Genomic DNA, 18153 nt, shown 5'->3' on the forward strand with positions numbered 1-18153 from the left:
ATTTAGCATTTGAATCAACAGTACATATTTTGGTAACCTTTGATCATATGTTTTGGAATATCGCAATAATATCGTATCATGAGTTCAGTATCGTGACATGAGGGTATCGTTGCACCCCTGATAGAGCTAAAAAGAAAACATCTCCAAATGTATTTTTACATCTTCATAATGTAATAACTGCAAAAATCATATATTAAAAATAAATTTAATTTTTATAATTATCAGTCATAGCAAAAAACTAAATTGTGTGTACAAATCCTGGTGTGTACATTATTTAATAATAGATGATTACTAGTTTTATGTTGTACAATTGCTTTTATTAACCATCCGATGTTTAAATGAACACACACTTTTTCAGTAGAGTATGAAATTCATTAAATTAAAGCCCTCCAAACGGCATCAATCTGCACACTCCACATCAGTCTGATCCAGCAGGCGTCATCTCAGCGGAGAGAGTGACAGACAGCACGAGATGAATGAAGCGCTGTGACATCTTCATACTCAGGCAGGTCGGGATCCCAATCAGCTTGGAGCCGCAGGTCCCTTCGCACAGTTAATTAAATCAGTCTGCAAGAGACAGACCGCAGCCAATGCATGTCCCACCAACTGTTACTGTTCCATTACAGTCGAGCGGATTTCATGAACATTTCTCCGGCTAGCAATCAAAGATTTCCTGGAAGAGGGTATTAAGTGGAAAAACGTGATACATGAAGTGACAGGAGAGGTTTTGTTGTTTTTCACCAAGCGCAGACCCAATAATGACCCCCATCCAGACTCTTAGCCGAAGACACAGAAAGCATATTTTCTCAGTAAATAATGTTAATAATGTAAACTACTGCTGCATTGTACAATCACTAGTTTAAAAGTTATTAGATTAGTTAATAGTTAGAAATGGTAATGAAGGGAAAACAACACACGCATCTGACAGTAAGGAAAGCAATGTACGCTTATGAATGTGTTTGAAGCACTTAATAAAGAATGTCTCTGTTTAAGACAATTCAGATTAAGATATGTTTCAGATTCATCAAAGTATATCGACATAAACTATACTAGTATCCCATCCTAGGGGGCAAACTCAAGAGTTTGAAACTACATTCCACACACACAAGTTCTGCAGGTTAAAACAACGCTGTATTCATTTGGTACACAAAAGTTCTGTACGAATACATGTACCATTATACCCTTTATATACACTTTATGGACAGAAGTATTGGGACACATGAGAATGTGGGAATTTTTTAGAGCATTTGTGGGGTTCAGTACTGATGTTAAAAAAAGTGTTTAAAAAGTGTGCATTACTTTTTTTATATACCATGGTCTGGGTGAATACTCGATTCTGATTGGCTGCAGGGTGTCCATTAAAAAGTGATAATGTACACCTAGGAAAGGCGTCCCGTCAATTTGCCTGATGACAGTTCTAAATGATTGCGCTGGCTCAAACTCACTGATCAACTGCTGCGGTCGGGTCGCTGTGGCCACGTTGCTTGGCAACGCCTGTATACGGGAGATATTAAATAGTGCGCTCGACTTAATAAATAAAAACCCTCACGATTTTTACTCTAAAACACATTAAAGTATTATTAATTGATTAAATATTTCTTTCTTTCGTAAGTGACCATGGTATAAGCGGGTTAATGCCCTTCGAGGTGTCCATTGTCAGATATTAATGGACTTCGCCGTCGTCCATTAATACCTGATAATGGACACCTCGTCGGACATTAACCCTTACTTAAACGCAGACTGTATGGATAGGAGCTTGATTTTATACATTGGCAATAGGTCTGATTGAAACACCTGAATTCGATAATTAACATGTCTGTTCCAGTCATTTTGTCCATATAGTGTATAGTCCCTTGATTTTGAGTGAGAAATGCCATTATATGCGCCTCCCCGTCAACATCAAATTGTCATAAGTTGAATACGCATCATCTGGACTTTGCATGTGGTTGGAGGGGGCAGCCATGGCCTGTGGGCTGTAGAAGAAGTCATGCTCAGCTAGGTGGTCTGCCCCATCATGAGCTCTTTGATTAGCCTCGATGACCTCCTCTGATTCACACACAGCACTGACAACCCACTCAGCACTGGCTTGGAAATCCTGTGGATCTGCATAAATTGGCTCCGCCGCACTGATGTCCTGTAATGCGTTATTAATTGCTAATTGCTGGATGGAATCACCCAACAAGTCAGTCAAATCTTCCGTGGCCCTCGTCTCTTCACGTGCACCCTCTTCCCGGGAGATCTCGAAATCAGGCGACTGCGAAATGTCAGCGTTGGTCTGGAAAGCGTCTTGGATAGAAGCAGACTTCTGGAGAGCTTTTCTCAGGTTTTGCCAGTGCATTTTAGAGTCTGAAGGGGAAGTGGCTTTTGGCTGAGCTTTTGACACCGTGGCATAGACGGCTTCCTTATTCTCGAGGTCGGTGTCAATGCTCATCACTTGACTTTCGCTTTGTGGCTCTATTGCATTCAAAGAAAAGCTCCTCCAAGCAGGGTTGAGCATTTTTGATGGACGCTGAACTGCTCTCTGCATCTTGCCCTCAGGTAAAAAGTCAGAGTTTTGAGTTTCTATGGCGTAGTTGTACGCTTCATCCGTGGCCACGGTTTCTTGAACTCTATTTTGTTCTGCACGGTCAAGGTTGTTCGGCTTGGCTGTGGAAGGTCTTGGCAGATTCTGGATGGATGAACTGACAACATTAAACAGTCTTTCACCCTGATGGGTTGCAAACTCGAAATTCCCCTCGCCGGACTCACATCTGCGACCAGCCTCAAAGGAAAAAGACAGCTGAGGGAAAGAAAAGAGAAGGGAAAGTTATGAAATCTATTTCAGACCAGAAATGTTTGTCCACAATCACTCGGGCGTTAATAAAGAAAGGCTGTTTGTTTCCCATGAGAAAAGGCATGCAAATTAAATTCAATATGTTTAAATGAGGAACCTGCACCACACCTGCACACTGACAACACTAACGCTCTTTTGAAATTAAAGAGTGAAGAAAAATGACACATTTACATCAAAGGATCAATGACAAGATAAAGGAAAGGAAACATTACAATGGAATATTTGTATTCATGTTGGTTTATACCATTTTCAAGAAACATTCATTTAAAAAATATGTGTAACCAAGTAAAAACATTTTCCTTTCATCTTTATACATGTATGCACAAAAGAATGTTATATATTTTAAAATAAATATTACACTGGTGATATGACTGTCACAGTTGTGTTTCTGTCTGAGTCTTGTTTTCATTAGTCACATGTCTTCCTTTGTTCTGTTTTCCCGCCACTCATTTGTTTCCACGGTAACCTTCATTTGTCACATCTGTTTCCTCATTAGTCTTGTCGGCTGTGTCTCGTATCCCTGATCTGTTTCCCTATGTATTTAAGTTCTGTGTGTTGCCTTGTTCATTGTCCGATCTACGTCGTATTAAGTGTGTGAATCTTCTGCCCGCCTTCGATGTACCTTTGTGATTTATATTGCGAGTAAAAGTTTGCATTGGAACTTCTGACTCGTCTTTGTCTTCTGCCTGCACCACACCGTGAAAATGAAATGGTGCCATTTCCTGTTAAGGATTTTTTTTTTCTGCATGTTGGTTGTACCACATGTGAACGTTGTTCATTTTAGATTTACTGTAATACATATAGTAAAAACGGTAATATTGTGAAATATTATTGTAATTTAAAATAACTGTTTTCTACTTTATACTAATTTATACCTGTGACAAAGTTGAGTTTTCAGTAGCCATTTACTTCAGTGTCACCTGATCCTTCAAAAATCATTCTAATATGTGGACTTGCTGCTCAAGAAATGTTTTTATTATTAATGTTAAACAGTTGTGCTGCCTAATATTTCTGTGAAAACTGATACTAGTTTTCTTAAGCTAGTATCTGTTGTATACTTAACTGTAAATGTTACAAATTCCTCCAATTTCCATTTTCACATACAGGATTATCCTGACAGCAAGTCTATTTTCAACTTAGTAGACTTCAATGAACGAATGCCAGCGTGTGTATGCACATCAGATAGAGCGTATAAGAATGGGAGCGCAATAATTCTAACCTTATTTTAAAATATTTAGCTAACACTTTTCACTTCCAAAAGAGTAAACACTTCAAATTTCCTCAATTACAGCAGCACCATAAACTGCAGTGTGTTGCTGCCAGTTGCAGCAATATTGACAGTCTATTTAAAATGTAACTGTTTATTAAAAAAACATGTTTTAATTAATTGTTTTCCCCCCTTCTATACCAAAAACATTCAGAACCGTGACTGTGAGGAGGTATGAGGTATCGTCATCATTGTGAATATTACACCCCATATATATATATATATATATAGAAAAAATAGCACCATGTCATTAACCACAAATTTAAAGTGACACCAGCTTACCGTGTCTTGTCCAAACTTCCTTACGTAACAGTACGGCCATTTGAAAAGCACTTCCTTAGTTTTGACGTCCTTCAGGATTAAGCAGTCCTGCAGGGGAGTAAGGAGAAAGTCGCCATACAGATTGCACCGAATGGCAGCCTCTGTGGCCACTGCTATAACCAGAAAATCTCGAACTGCAAGAAAAAAGAAACTTGTGAGAGTTTGCACAAAATGAAATCAGGAAGAAAAAAACAACAACATGTGAATATCTTATCGTGTGCAGTTTGAACAGCCCCTAAAACACAATAAAATAAGGAACTGTACAAAATATTTGTTCACCCTTTTTTTCCTTTTTTAACACTTAGTTGCAGTTTGATGTAATTTATGCCAAACAGCCAAAAAGCCTTTGGTGTTTGCATGTCATGTGTCTAACTGTGACATAAAGTAAGCATCCTACTTGTATAACTTTTTTGTGTTGATGTTATGATAATTTAGTCATGATTTTTGCTCTATTTGAAGCTTTCAGTATAAAATCACCAACTAATTTATTACATGTAAAAAGATGTACATTCTGCTAAACTTCTTTTGTATTCAACAGAAGAAAGAAAGGAGTTTAAAGCACCATTTAGGATGAGCTGTTCCTTTAAACATTTCCATCCACTCCCACAATTTCAACTTCTGAACTTTCATGGGTGCAAGTACAATATAGCTGAATCACAAGTCACTGAAAGGTATTGCACCCGAAGTCAGCAGGGAACACAACCTATTGCTTTTCCTCTGAAGAAAGCTTTGAAATTCAAAATTGGATGTCCACAGGAGCAGGAAGAAGCCCGAGAAGGCAGACCCGTCTAACTTCAGCCTTTGTTCCTTCGGTTGATGTTCACAGCTGTCATTTTCTGAGCCTCTTCCTCCTCGCTCTACATCTTCCAGGATGAAACAAGCTCTCAGACTGTTGGCTTGTTGCCCTGTGAGGCCTCACCCGTGACCGTGAATATCAAATGTACTTGTTTTCTCAGTTCGCTCTCGTTCGCAGTGCCGCTAAGGGAGAATGTTGCATGCAGCAGTTCACAGTTCTCATATCTGGAGATACAGGTGGCACATGTGTCAAGCACGACTCCTTAATGACTCACTGGACACATGCTGTAGTTAGTGTCAGATTTTAAGCTTCAGATTTAACTGGATGATGAACAAGAATCGTTTTATTTTGTCCTTTGCGTGTCTTCTTCATTTGATGTTTTAACACTAACGCAGTAGTGAAAGATTAGATGCATTAGCAGGTGTTATTCACCAGTAATTGTGCGCAATTATTCTTATCTGTGCAGACAATGTTCTTCCACTGGATTAACAATCATTCTAGTGTATGCACACATACATTTGTTTTTACTCCTTTTGTAATGTTATTGATATTTGAGTTACTTAAAAAAAATAAGCAGGAACTTATTGCCAAACCTCAATTAAGTAAATTTTGCTAACGTTCCCATTAAGTTATGAATTATTTATTATTTATTTATTATTTATTTCTGAATATTCTTTGAACGTTCAAAACTTTCAGTGTTTAAAATGTTTAAAACATTTTTATGGTTATATGAACGTTAGGGAACATTCTATTTTATAATTTTGCAAACATTATGGGAACGTAACTTTTGAATGTTCTTCAACATTCTGAAACAATTAGTATCTTCTTAAAAACGTTAGACGAACTGAAACGAAAAAAGTTCCAGAATGATGTAGCCTATAAATAATGTCTTTGTGAGAACAGTATTAAAGACCGGATAACTTTGAACAAAAATGTAATTAATGTTACTGGAAGAACGTTTGTTCATAACTTTGAGAGAACCTCGCCGGACTGTTAGCTAAAGTTCTGAGAATGTTCCCTGTTAGCTAGGCAGCACCTTAAACCTGTTCTCATGAGAAAATATAACTATTTTATGAGGTGGCGATTTTGTATGAATTTATATGGAAATGTATTTTGTATTGTATGTAAGTAGAAAAAAATTTAAGCATGAAGGTTCACCCCTGAACATAACAGCCAGTGCGGCAAATTTATACAAATTCGCTAAATTTGCTGTATTTCTTGAAGAAAAGGTACATCACCATCTTTGTCCAATTAAAGGGTTAGTTCACCCAAAATTTACTCACCCTCAAGCCTTCCTAGGTGTATATGACTTTCTTCTTTCAGCCAATTACAATCAGAAAAAATCAGTTATATTAAAAAAATATCCTGGCTCTTCCAAGCTTTACAAAAGGGAGTGAATAGTAAGTGAGATTTTGAAGCCCAAAAAAGCACATCCATCCATCATAAAAGTAATCCATACTGCTCCAGGGGGTTAAAAAGCGATGCATTTTTGTAAGAAATGTATCCATTACTATAACTTTATAAACTGTAATCACTGGCTTCCGGTAACAGCCGTCCAAGCGTTCACGAGACTCGGGTTTCGGCGTATGACGTAGGATGTAGGAGTAGGGTAAGCTTAGGTGAGAGTAGATGGTGTTTTGTTTTGCTCTATCCTCTGCACTTCCACATTCGTCAATACGTCATGCGTCGGGTCAGAGTTCACTCTTCGGCCAGAACTCCAGAAGCCAATGGTTCTAGTTTATAAAGTTATAAATATGGATCTTTTTCTGACAAAAACACATTGCTTCGCTTCAGAAGGCCTTTATTAACCCACTGGAGCAGTATGGATTACTTTTATGATGGATGGATGAACTTTTTTGGGCTTCAAAATCTCAGTTACTATTCATTATAAAGCTTGGAAGAGCCAGGTCATTTTTAACATTTACATTTATATTTATGCATTTGGCAGACGCTTTTATCCAAAGCGACTTACATCGCATTTTCAAGTACACATTTTACTTTCTTATCAGTTCTTGCTTTCCCTGGGAATGGAACCCATGACCTTGGCGTTGCAAGCACCAACGCTCTACTGTTTGAGCTACAGGAAAGCCATACAACTCCAATGGTCATATACACCAAGGATGACTTGAGGGTGAGTGAATTATGTCACCTGATGTTAAAAGAATTGAATGCACCAATAGTAGAAAATGAAATTCATTGGCTCTGTTTGGAAAACCTAATGAGCTGACTACATAGACAGCATTTAAATACATTTAAGCTGCGTTTCTGACACACACACACACACACACACACACACACACACACACACACACACACACACACACACACACACACACACACACACATACACACACACACACAAAATGTTCCAAAAGATAAAATACCTCATTTTGGCAAAATTCAGCATTGCATAGAGAAAGCAATCCCATAATCCCATAATTTTTACATCCAAAATCCATCCAAAATGGTGACAAACTGAGATAAATGTTGATTATCAATATAATTATTCAGGACCCATTTGGATATAAATTAGTCAAGTCTAATAGAAAATAACTATTTTGCTTGGGCGATAAGCACAATTTGTACAATGCACATATGTAGGGCGTTTCGAATCTGTCACTAATGAGGTTCCATTACATTTAAGTGTCTATGTAGGCAGCAACGGAGCACACTAGGTCTTGAAATAGAGCTATTGTCTTTTAATTGTACGCCACCATCACTCACTTGAACGCCCTTGATTTTTAATAGAGCTGTTGACAAGGAGTTTTGTTTAGGTGACTAAGTTGTCAATTTGGAGGGGTGAAAAAATCGTGCAAACATTTTGTTTTTATCATGTTTTCCTGAGTCGTGCTTTGGTGCAAAGCAGGACTTGACAATTGCTTTAATGTGTTCATTTATGTTAAACTGACTCCCGGTGCCCATCTTGATTTCAAGGGTGTCTGATGAGATCTGCCAAGTGTTAATCAGCCTCTGATTGTTGGGTCACTGATTAAAAAGAGTCTTAACAGAACCAGTTCATCAGCATATTACGCAAATCAGAATAAACTATACATTAATTAGCCATCAATTTAATTGTGCATATGTGTATAGTTATTTTTACATGTCTTAAGTGTCTTCTTTCAGTCTTCTTAAGTGCCCATTTCAAACATCGCAAACAATGCGTGATCAAAAACATTTTTGCCACTAATTTGGTTGTCTGTTTGTGTTCTACGCTTTAAAACCATCAAAGGCACAGTCAAACCACAGCAGAACCGGGGGTATTATTAGAGACCACCTCAAGGCCAGTGTGAAGTTCACCTCAATGTTAGACTGTAACACCTGCATAAATAAGATTCAGAGACTGCGCAGCGGATTCAGTAGATGAGTCGGGGGCTTCTCGGGAAGGAAAGGCACGAAAATGCGATTCCAGCTGCGAGCTGCAGATACTTGACTCTCAAAGTATAGATCAGAGAAAAAAATACCACTTCCTTCTTATCTGGCCCATGGGTGTTGCATCTATCGACTAAAAATATACAACAGGAACTGCAATTCTAGCTTTGCTGTCCCAAAACACTGTTTGTCTTTAGAAATCTATTTTCATCTGACATTTCATTTTGTATGCATGGAACTCTTACTTCCTTAAATATGTAGTATTTGACAGAGCACATGACATGGAAGACTGTATCCCACAATGCAATGCATCTGACATTTTTCAGGGTGTCAAATGAAGTGAAAGCTTAACAAATTTTGTGCCAAAATGTTACAATTTTTTATTTTATACTCTTTATATTATTTAATATAATATAATATACAGTGTGTTATTTATATACTGTCTCTCATAGTAAGTTTTCATTTAGGAAATATCTATGCAAATATTTGTTATTACAGTTTTTTTTATTCGCTTTGGTACTATTTTCACAAGTAAGGTGTACATTTTCAAAACTCTTATTACAAAAATCCAAACTGATCACACTTGTAACACAGCTAGTCATTCTTTCAAAACCTGATGTAATGCTTTCAGTCAGTTGCACATGTTTTCAGTCCACATAATCATTGTTTCAAACACAAGATTATTGTAATATGTAATGAGAACATTTGGTTTAATCACAGAAACACAACAGTATGATCTTCTTTCAATTTAGTACTTTTAACAATCAGCTCATTCAACAGCAAACAATGCAAGATACATGTTTCAAATCACCGTTGTTGCTGAATTAATTACAGTAATACAGGCTATGCCACATTAGAAAATACACGTGCATAACCTAACTTATGTAATTTTATCCATAATGTTTGTAATAGTATCTATCCAGTGTGTTATCAAAAGGTGTGATGAAGCACAGCCATGATGTTCTGTGCTAGAACAGAGTTTGCTGGCAATGAATACAGTAAATGATTTTGACTATTTGACTGAATACACTGTAGTGGACCTTTACAGATGAAGGTTGAGTTACAGTAATCTAACTACCATGTCTCTACCACGTTTACAGTATCACATAGCATACATACTGTAATGTAAAATGCTGTATTTGATGCATCTCTGATCAATCTGATGTTTTACAGTCATTGAATGTCTCCTCTCCCTTATACTCTATTCTGCTTTACAGTATTTGCACAAATGGCAAATTTCTCTGTATCTTTCTCTCTCTCTCTCTCTCTCTCTCTCTCTCACACACACACACACACACACACACACACACACACACATGCGTGTTCACACTCTTTGAACATGATGGAGGTTATTATCTATAAATCACTTATGTAAAAATAATTCATTACATTTGGTTTTCCATATCAGAAATTGCAAACAAGTTCTATAGAAACTGTATATAGAATCAATATCTATTGAAATCTATAGGTGTACCAAATGATTCATTGATTAACCATTAAGATCAGTTGGATTAAATAATAGACAAATGTATTAAACTGAACAAGAAGAGATGCAAATCAAAAGTTTGGTAGTAAGAGCTTTATGAAAGGCAGTTACTGTGAATGAAACATTTATGTAGATGAAACACTTATTTTGTGTTGTGGAAAGGATACTTTTTGATTTTGTGTATTTTACTAACACAATTGAAAACATAATGAAATGTTTGAAAAAAGTGCACTTTTGATGATCTGTTGTGATATTAGCACTAAGAGTTTGGAAAATGTGCACCTAACTTGTGAAAATAGTACCAAAGCGAACAAAAAAAACTGTAATACATGTTTTTACTGTTACTTTTGAGCAATTTAATGCATCATTGCTGAATAAAAGTTTTTTTTTTTTAAATCATGCTTTTGACTGGTGACGGAGGGATAGATAGATAGATAGATAGATAGATAGATAGATAGATAGATAGATAGATAGATAGATAGATAGATAGATAGATAGATAGATAGATAGATAGATAGATAGATAGATAGATAGATAGATAGATAGATAGATAGATAGATAGATCCAATCCAATTATTCTTAAACTGCTGCGAGTCTGACGTCTAGCATCTTTAAACTTAGCATCACTATGAGTTTCAGAAACTCTCTGGCAGCTAGATGGTGAAGCACTTCAGGTCAGCTTGGCAACTAGATTGAGATCTTTTCAATACAAAGCGTCTTCATTTGTACAGTTAATATGAATAATAGCCATTTTGTAAAATGTGCATAGGAGAAAATGAAATATAAAAGCAATTAAGAGACAGTTAAGAGAAGGATGATGAACATAATCACTTCATGTTCTGCCAAGTCTAGCAATTTGCTTATAATTAAAAGCTATTCGCTCAGTCCTCAACCAAGGGCACTGGAAATTGAGACTATATGTTCAACATGGCATTTTGGCATAGTACTCTTATTATTTCTGCCATATACAGTGTAAAGTATGCACATGTTATGTATGAATGGAAAATGATAAAGGCCTAAATGTGTAGTATGCAACTGGGGATGGTGCATGGGCATGACCTCACATTTTCAGTAGTTGAAGCAGCAATATCACATTTTTAAAGGGACAGTTTTAGGGGAATTTATTTTTTTTTTTTCACACAATCAAATTAAAAATGGTTTCTCTTTACTTTTTATAACTTGTTTTTCTAACTTTTTTCTAACAGATTCTAACAATTTTACACATTGTTGCATTAAGAATAAGTTCAAGATTCGTGCATCCACCATTATATATATATTTATTATATGGCTAAGTATAACACACCGTTGCCATGAAAAACAGAGCGTTGCTATGGATGCAGGATTCTAACCATAGAGACGGAATGGATTATTTTCTTTAGCGGAAGCAATACAATCGTTTTTAAATCAATAAACTCCTTTTTAATTTTTAATTTAAAAACAATTATTGTATTTTATTTTAAATCATGCACTTGTAAGTCAAGGGCAAAGTCAATATATAAAGAACTGTTCTGTGTGATGCATGGCATACAGAAAAAAGATGAGGATGTGATGCGTCACCCCTCCTCAGACAAAAATAGAAACATTTTGAAGTTCATGAAGGGTTGATTTACTGTCAAACAAGTCATCCACCTCCCTTCCCCATTCTCTCTCTCTCTCTCTCTCTCTCTCTCTCTCTCTCTCTCTCTCTCTCTCTCTCTCTCTCTCTCTCTCTCTCTCTCTCTCTCTCTCTCTCTCTCTCTCTCTCTCTCTCTCTCTCTCTCTCTCTCTCTCTCTCTCTCTCTCTCTCTCTCTCTCTCTCTCTCTCTCTCTCCATGTAATTCTGTCTGTATGTTCTGCTAAAAACTTGCAGATGACGGTCTGAGATCTTTTACCTCAAGTGAAAAAAAAAAGAATATAGAACTATATTTGCCAGCTGCTCTTCTGGCCCAAGGGCAGTGACACTTAAACAGCATAATTTAAAGCTAATGCTTTTAATTTTAACACACACACACACACACATACACACATAAAATTTGCCCATGCAAAAGTCACAGCAACAATGCTAGCACAATGCTAGTGTTAATGTTGATGTTTTGCTAGCTAGTTCGTAAGTTGTTGTTGGTGTTTCGCTAGCTAATTGTTTACCAATTCAGATTCAGATTCAGGCCCAGGACCCTTATTCAAGGTAACTCTATTGGATGTTTGGGCTGTTTTACTGTCCACCAGGGGAAAATCACAACTCTTTTTCATTGCTTTTCAGTTATGTCTGGGATAAGTTACGCACCAAAAACCTAGTAATAGTGCTAGTGATGCTTGCCTTAGCAAGCGCCACAAAAGAAGTGCCCTGTTGTCAATGATACTCAAGGACCAATAGAAATCTTGAACTAGATGAAAAGGAAGAAGCAGGAAGTCAATAAGAAGTCGCCTTGGGTGAATTTGAGGCAGCTTGCATCCCTCTGCTTCATTTCATTTGTCGTCTCCCCTGAATGAGCTCTCTCTATACATACACCTGAAAACAGTGTCCCCTCTTTCCTGTCCTTTAATGGAATCAAGGTTGGCCACCTGTGGCCCAAATGGGCAATTTGACTCAGGCCTGAGGTTTCGCTTGAAAAAGAGGCTGTTCGTCCTTGCAACAGGACAAACTAAAATAGCTTCTCTCTCTCCTCTCTGTCCCTCCAACATCACTAATATTATGTTAGGGTGAGCTGTGTTAAAGCAGTATCCAGATATATGAAAAATAGCTAATAGACTAAGATATTAATATTGTTATTAACATTGTTTTTTAGGGGGGGGGGGGGACAATGTTAATAACAATAATTCACAATTCTCTTTAAATACATAAAACATAAAAAAATTAATAAAAAGATTTTAAAGTGCCCTATTATGCTTTGTCAGATATTAGTTTTCATATAGTGTGTTTGTGAAAGGTCTGCAAAGTTTCAAAGATCAAAGTGCAGGTTAAAGTAAGCTATTGTAAAGTAATTAAGTTATTGTCTCCCAAAAGAAAGAACTGATTCTGAACTGCCTGAAACGAGTCATCAGTCATCCCCAGTCTCACTTCCTGCTCAAACCTAAGTATAGACCTTATGCGCCAGAGAAACAAGGGCACCGCCATCTTTAGAATATTGTCTTTGAACTTCCGTTTTTGCGGTCGCTCTGTATATTTCTATGGCATTGCTGTCCAGGAGTAATTAGCTTTTGAAGTGGATTTACGTAATATAAAGTTAACGAAATTTAACGAAAGTTATCATGAGGATTGTGATGTTTAAAGCAGATGTCTTAACAAATGTCAGTAGACCGGGAAGATTTTAAAACGAGCCATTCATTCATAAATACGCAAGATCGCTGTGAAAATAAAACCGGAAGTCAAAAGACAACGAGCGCAGCGCTGAAAAGGGGCGGGGCTACATAAGGTCTATAGGTTTGTAGCAAATTTGCGTAACGTTAGTCTATGGTCTTCATTGGCTGCCCGAGAAGAACGATGCCATCGTTACTCTTCGTATCACTGTGTATCAAGTGCTGAGGAAGCTACCGGAACTGAAATTCAGATATGGTAACCGTAAATTTGTCATAATTACTGTAATTTCAAAAGGACAACACGTGATGTTCTACTTGGAGCCGTCCTCGGACTCATATGCCGTCCTATGGCAACATTATCAACGCCTAAATGAATCTGCAGCCATGTACAAGTCGGACGTGACCGCTTTCTACAAATTGGAATCTTGTATTTACGGTAATTACGACATGGAGTGAATGCACCTTTGGTTCTGACACGCACTGTAAGGAGTAGACCAATCACAATAGACTGGACCATCTGACCAATCAGAGCAGAGTAGACCAATCACAACAGACTGGGCCATCTGACCAATCAGAGCAGAGTAGACCAATCACAAGAGACTGGGCCATCTGACCAATCAGAGCAGAGTAAACTCTCAAGAAAGGGAGGGTTTAGAGAGAATCCTTGATCGAACTGTTTCAGACACTGTGAGAAAAGAGGTAATGCTGCAGTGCATATCATGAGAAAATTAAAGTGTTTTTGAACTTGGATGCTCTGAAACCAGTGGTGTGCAGTGGTTTTCTGAAATGAGGAGGCAAAGCCCTACAGTTTATATATATTCCCATTGATGCCATAGGTCATTCAGACCGATTTGCGAATGCAAAACACGCACGAAAAAGAGGCGATATTTATCGCAAGAACCAATCATATCCAATCATAACCAATCATAGCGCGATGGAGCATTGCCTCCTCTCAAGTGATTTTCCCCCATTCATTCTCCATTACCCCCCACTAAACCCAGCGCACGCTTTAGGGGGTCTGTTAAAAGTCAAAGGGCTCAGGGGAGGCACCAGAGACGTGGACTCTACTGTAACTTTACCTGCTGGTGTCGCTGTTGGACAGTAATTTATACACTTTTTAATGTCACATTTTTTTATATTTGCATTGTTTAATTTTTGTAATATGTTGAAAACTTGCATGAAAGGGTTAAGCAGAGAAAGTTTACCCTTGGGTTTGCAGTATCTTAAGGTCATTATATGCTTGTGCAACCTTATTTACAATGTTAAAGGTAGATGAAATGTAAAGAAAGGGTGATTTTATAATCATTTATAACGTATATGTCGGTTGTTAGTGTGACATGAACTGGCTTACCGCTCTCTGCCGTGTCATAGAGAGAGTTTTCCTGCATTTCTCTGGCATTGGAACTTCTTTCAGGAACAGGATCATAGATGCAACTCTCTCTCTGTAATCTTTGTTCAGCCTCGATGTTCTGAAAAGCATTAAGTGGTTTTAAAGTGTGACATCTGTACCTGAATGTGTCCATTACGTGTTACAAGCAATTAGCAAAACGCTCATCATCCTTATGTGCTGTGATTTGATGCCATTCAACCTACAGGGAACGCCTGCTCGCACAGACTCCTGATCCAGTCCTTCACCTCTGAAAGGTGGGAAGCGAAGACGTAAAGTTTATCTGAGGTCTCGAGAAGAAAGGCGGCGCAGTCTTTGGGGCGGTCCGCCATCTCGCTCTCTGATATGCGGATGCATTCTCGCAGCCGGATCACCTGTTTGTAGTCGGGTTTGCGTTTGGTGTGGCCCTGTTTGATGGAGGAGTGTTTGTGCTCGTACAGCTCCAGTCGTGCGACGTTGCGCCTGCCCTCGGCCACCACCACACACCACACCTTCCTCCATCGCTAAAGAGGACACACGCACGTTATAGTCTGTTAGCCGCTCGGTTGGTGCTATTTGAAAACAATGTAGCCTATATACACTCAAGCTATGGATTTCAAATGGTTTGGCCATTGGACACACAAGTCATTAAGCATGACCCAAACAAATGTATTTCTCAAAAATGGTTAACACACACACACACACACACACACACACACACACACACACACACACTTTACTTATCATACACATAAATTGTAAGAATAATTATCAGTTCCAAACTAGTTTTTGTTATTAGCTACATTCGTTAGTAAGCTGGTTTGAGCCATAGAAAGTAGCACAAAGTGAAAATATAGTGGTATTTTGGGTAAAGGTTAGAAATTACATTTGCATACATGGTTAGTGAGTGAGAGACTTTTTATTTTGGAATTTAGTTATTTAGCCTAGTTACGAAAAATAAAGTTAGACTAATGACACTAACAACTAGACTGACAATATTTTTTTGTTTTTTTTAAACATTTTTCTTACGCACTATTTACTTAAACTTCGTCTGACAGGAGAGTTAACAACTTTCACTCACGAGACGTCTTTTAAAATAAAAGTCTCGCATAGGAAAACTTTTTTTATATATATATACAGACCCACCAGTTGAGAAGCACAGCACTAAAGTCATAATTTATGTTATTGCATTACAAATATCAAACCAAGAAGTATTTATTTTAAAGAAATTTATTTTAAAGAAATAATGCATGAAAACTCTTTCAAGCAAAACATTTCTAAAAAAGGTTAGATAAGATAAAGATGTACTTATCAAAATGAAGACAAAAAGTCTTTGACTTTAGTGATGATTAGCTATTAGGATGAACTAGAGTGTATAAAATATTTGAACAATAAAATGTAAATTTACGTTCAGTAAAACGCAATGTTTCTTACGGTGACCAAGGCTGCATTTATTTGGTCAAAAATACATTAAAACGGTAATATTGTGAATAGTATTACAATTTAAAATAACTGTTTTCTATTTTAATGTCTATTAAAATGTAATTTATTCCTGTGATGATCTTAATTTTCAGCATCATTACTCATGATCATTGAGAAATCATTCTAATTGATTCAAGAAATATTTCTTATTATCAGTGTTGAAAACAATGTGCTGCTTAATATTTTTGTGGAAACCGCATATATGTTTTATTGTAATCTTTATTATATTTACATATTGGTTAATGGGATCAGTTTTGCACACTTGGACTCTATGCCAGTATGGCCACAGTTCTTCGCACTCTTTAGTCTGCCGATGCATGCTGAATCCACAGCCATTCAAGAGTGTGAATATGATTTTGTCTTTAGTTTACCTTGAGAAAAAAACTGGTGAAAACAATCACAATATCTTACAGCTCTGAAAAGGACATTGAGTCTAACCTTGCCGAAGCGTTGCTGATGAAAGTAAAGCGTCCCTTTTCTCCTGATGTCCTCCTCCATGGTTCTTCAGCTGGCCTTTATCTTGTTTTTCTCTCCTCCCTCTCACTTTCTTTAAGTTCCCTTGATTCCCCTTTGCTTTTAAACTGTTTGAAAGACTATGAGATGCATTGCTGTGAATGGCGGACTGACCTTAGGTACATTGTCAGCCTTACTTCCTGTCTAAGATGTCTAAATCAGTCACTTGGAGAAGTCAGATGAGTGGGCGTGTGTCTGTATGTCTGTGGTAGGGTTGGTTTCCTACTCATATGATTCTTCCTGTTTGACACTATTTAGGGCTGGAGACTGTGTATCTACTGTGAAAAGTGTGAACACGTTCAACAACATCCTACAGCTGCCACATCAGAATCAATCACAGGATCCCTGGAAAGGTTCGCTTTTCCTCAAATCTTTCACTGGTGCTCTAACAGTAAATGTAATGCAAAGTTCTGCATTATTACAATTCCAACAATGTCAGTCCAAATAGATCAACATGATCTGCAAGATTTTAGGAATCTAGGAATTTAAAAATAATTGTATGCAAATCAAATTGTGCATATGTACTTTTGTCAGCTCAAGTCATGTGAAAATAACATTCAGGAAACTAACCAGGGGATGTCAAATGAACACAAGACTTTAGGCCTACAGTCTGATCGTGTATCTAGAGCGCCCCTCTGTGACCAACATGAGCTATTACAGCACATTCACAAACATTACATCACAAACACTGAAGAGCTGCTGCTGCTTAAACGCTATTGTTTAGAAACTCTAACTAGTTTCTTAGTCTTTCAATAACCACTAAGAAATGTACATTAGTTTAGTATCAGAACTACAGTGCGTTTTGAAAAGGGTCAAAAGGTCATATTTCCAGCTGAAAACACCAAGCTGTGCAAACGCCATCTTTGGCCATGTGACATGGGTAGTTTGACCGGCCAGGGGTGCGTTTCCCGAAAGCATCGTTGGCCAACTATGGTCGCAAGTTCATCGCAATGTCCATTGAACTCTATTGGTAACGACGGAACTTGCGACCATAGTTGGCCAATGATGCTTTCGGGAAACGCACCCCAGGTTGGGTAGTTGACATAAAATACTTCTGAGAAACAAAACATTTCATGAGGTGTGACAGGGTTATTTTAGTTGACTAAAACTGTGTGTGTGTGTGTGTGTGTGTGTGTGTGTGTGTGTGTATGTGTGTGTGTGTGTGTGTGTAAATTAGGTTGGCAAGGCAACGTTTCTTGATTCTCATCACCTTAAGTACTAAATTGGAGTACCAACTAGAACTAAACTGAAATAAAAATTTATAAAAAAAGACATATTTATTCAAAAAAAATAACTAATAAAAATAACAAAAGCGCAATAAAATGACAAAGAATTTAACTACAATATGAAAAATGAAAAACATAAAAACTAAAATAGTATTTCAGTGATACTACTTTTATTCAGTAACATCAGAGCCCGTCTACGGAGAGCCTGCCCACTCCCT

At 37.4% G+C, this 18153-nt stretch overlaps 1 protein-coding gene across 4 annotated transcripts; it reads right to left on the minus strand.

Annotated features, from left to right (window-relative positions):
• Positions 1-299: 299 nt before the first annotated feature.
• Positions 300-16864, minus strand: dok2l (docking protein 2-like). 4 transcript variants are annotated; one of them, XR_014029270.1, is made up of 6 exons: positions 16635-16855; positions 14942-15238; positions 14700-14817; positions 4383-4555; positions 1736-2779; positions 300-1639 (listed from the first exon to the last, which is right to left on the minus strand). XR_014029270.1 is itself a non-coding variant. In XM_081354168.1 (5 exons), the coding sequence occupies exons 1-5, from the start codon at positions 16692-16694 to the stop codon at positions 1877-1879; spliced, it is 1551 nt and encodes a 516-aa protein (XP_081210294.1). In that variant the 5' UTR covers positions 16695-16864; the 3' UTR covers positions 300-1876. The 4 variants fall into 4 exon arrangements, 2 of the variants coding, with proteins under 2 accessions (XP_081210294.1, XP_081210295.1); XM_081354168.1 differs by having other exon boundaries at positions 300-2779; positions 16635-16864; XR_014029271.1 differs by lacking the exon at positions 14942-15238 and having other exon boundaries at positions 304-1639.
• Between the last annotated feature and the right edge of the window lie 1289 nt (positions 16865-18153).

The sequence above is a fragment of the Scardinius erythrophthalmus genome (assembly GCF_964197995.2).
Source record: "Scardinius erythrophthalmus genome assembly, chromosome: 23".
Classification (NCBI taxonomy): Eukaryota; Metazoa; Chordata; class Actinopteri; order Cypriniformes; family Leuciscidae; genus Scardinius; species Scardinius erythrophthalmus.

What these genes read in the sequence shown, in the direction of transcription:
- dok2l (XM_081354168.1), bottom strand. Translation starts at nt 16,694, where the DNA reads ATGGAGGAGGACATCAGGAGAAAAGGGACGCTTTACTTTCATCAGCAA. An exon ending in CTATGACACGGCAGAGAGCG is followed by an intron (nt 4,556 to 14,699) that starts GTAAGCCAGTTC and finishes TTTTTCTTGCAG; the next exon opens with TTCGAGATTTTCTGGTTATA. An exon ending in GGAAGTTTGGACAAGACACG is followed by an intron (nt 2,780 to 4,382) that starts GTAAGCTGGTGT and finishes TCTTTCCCTCAG; the next exon opens with CTGTCTTTTTCCTTTGAGGC.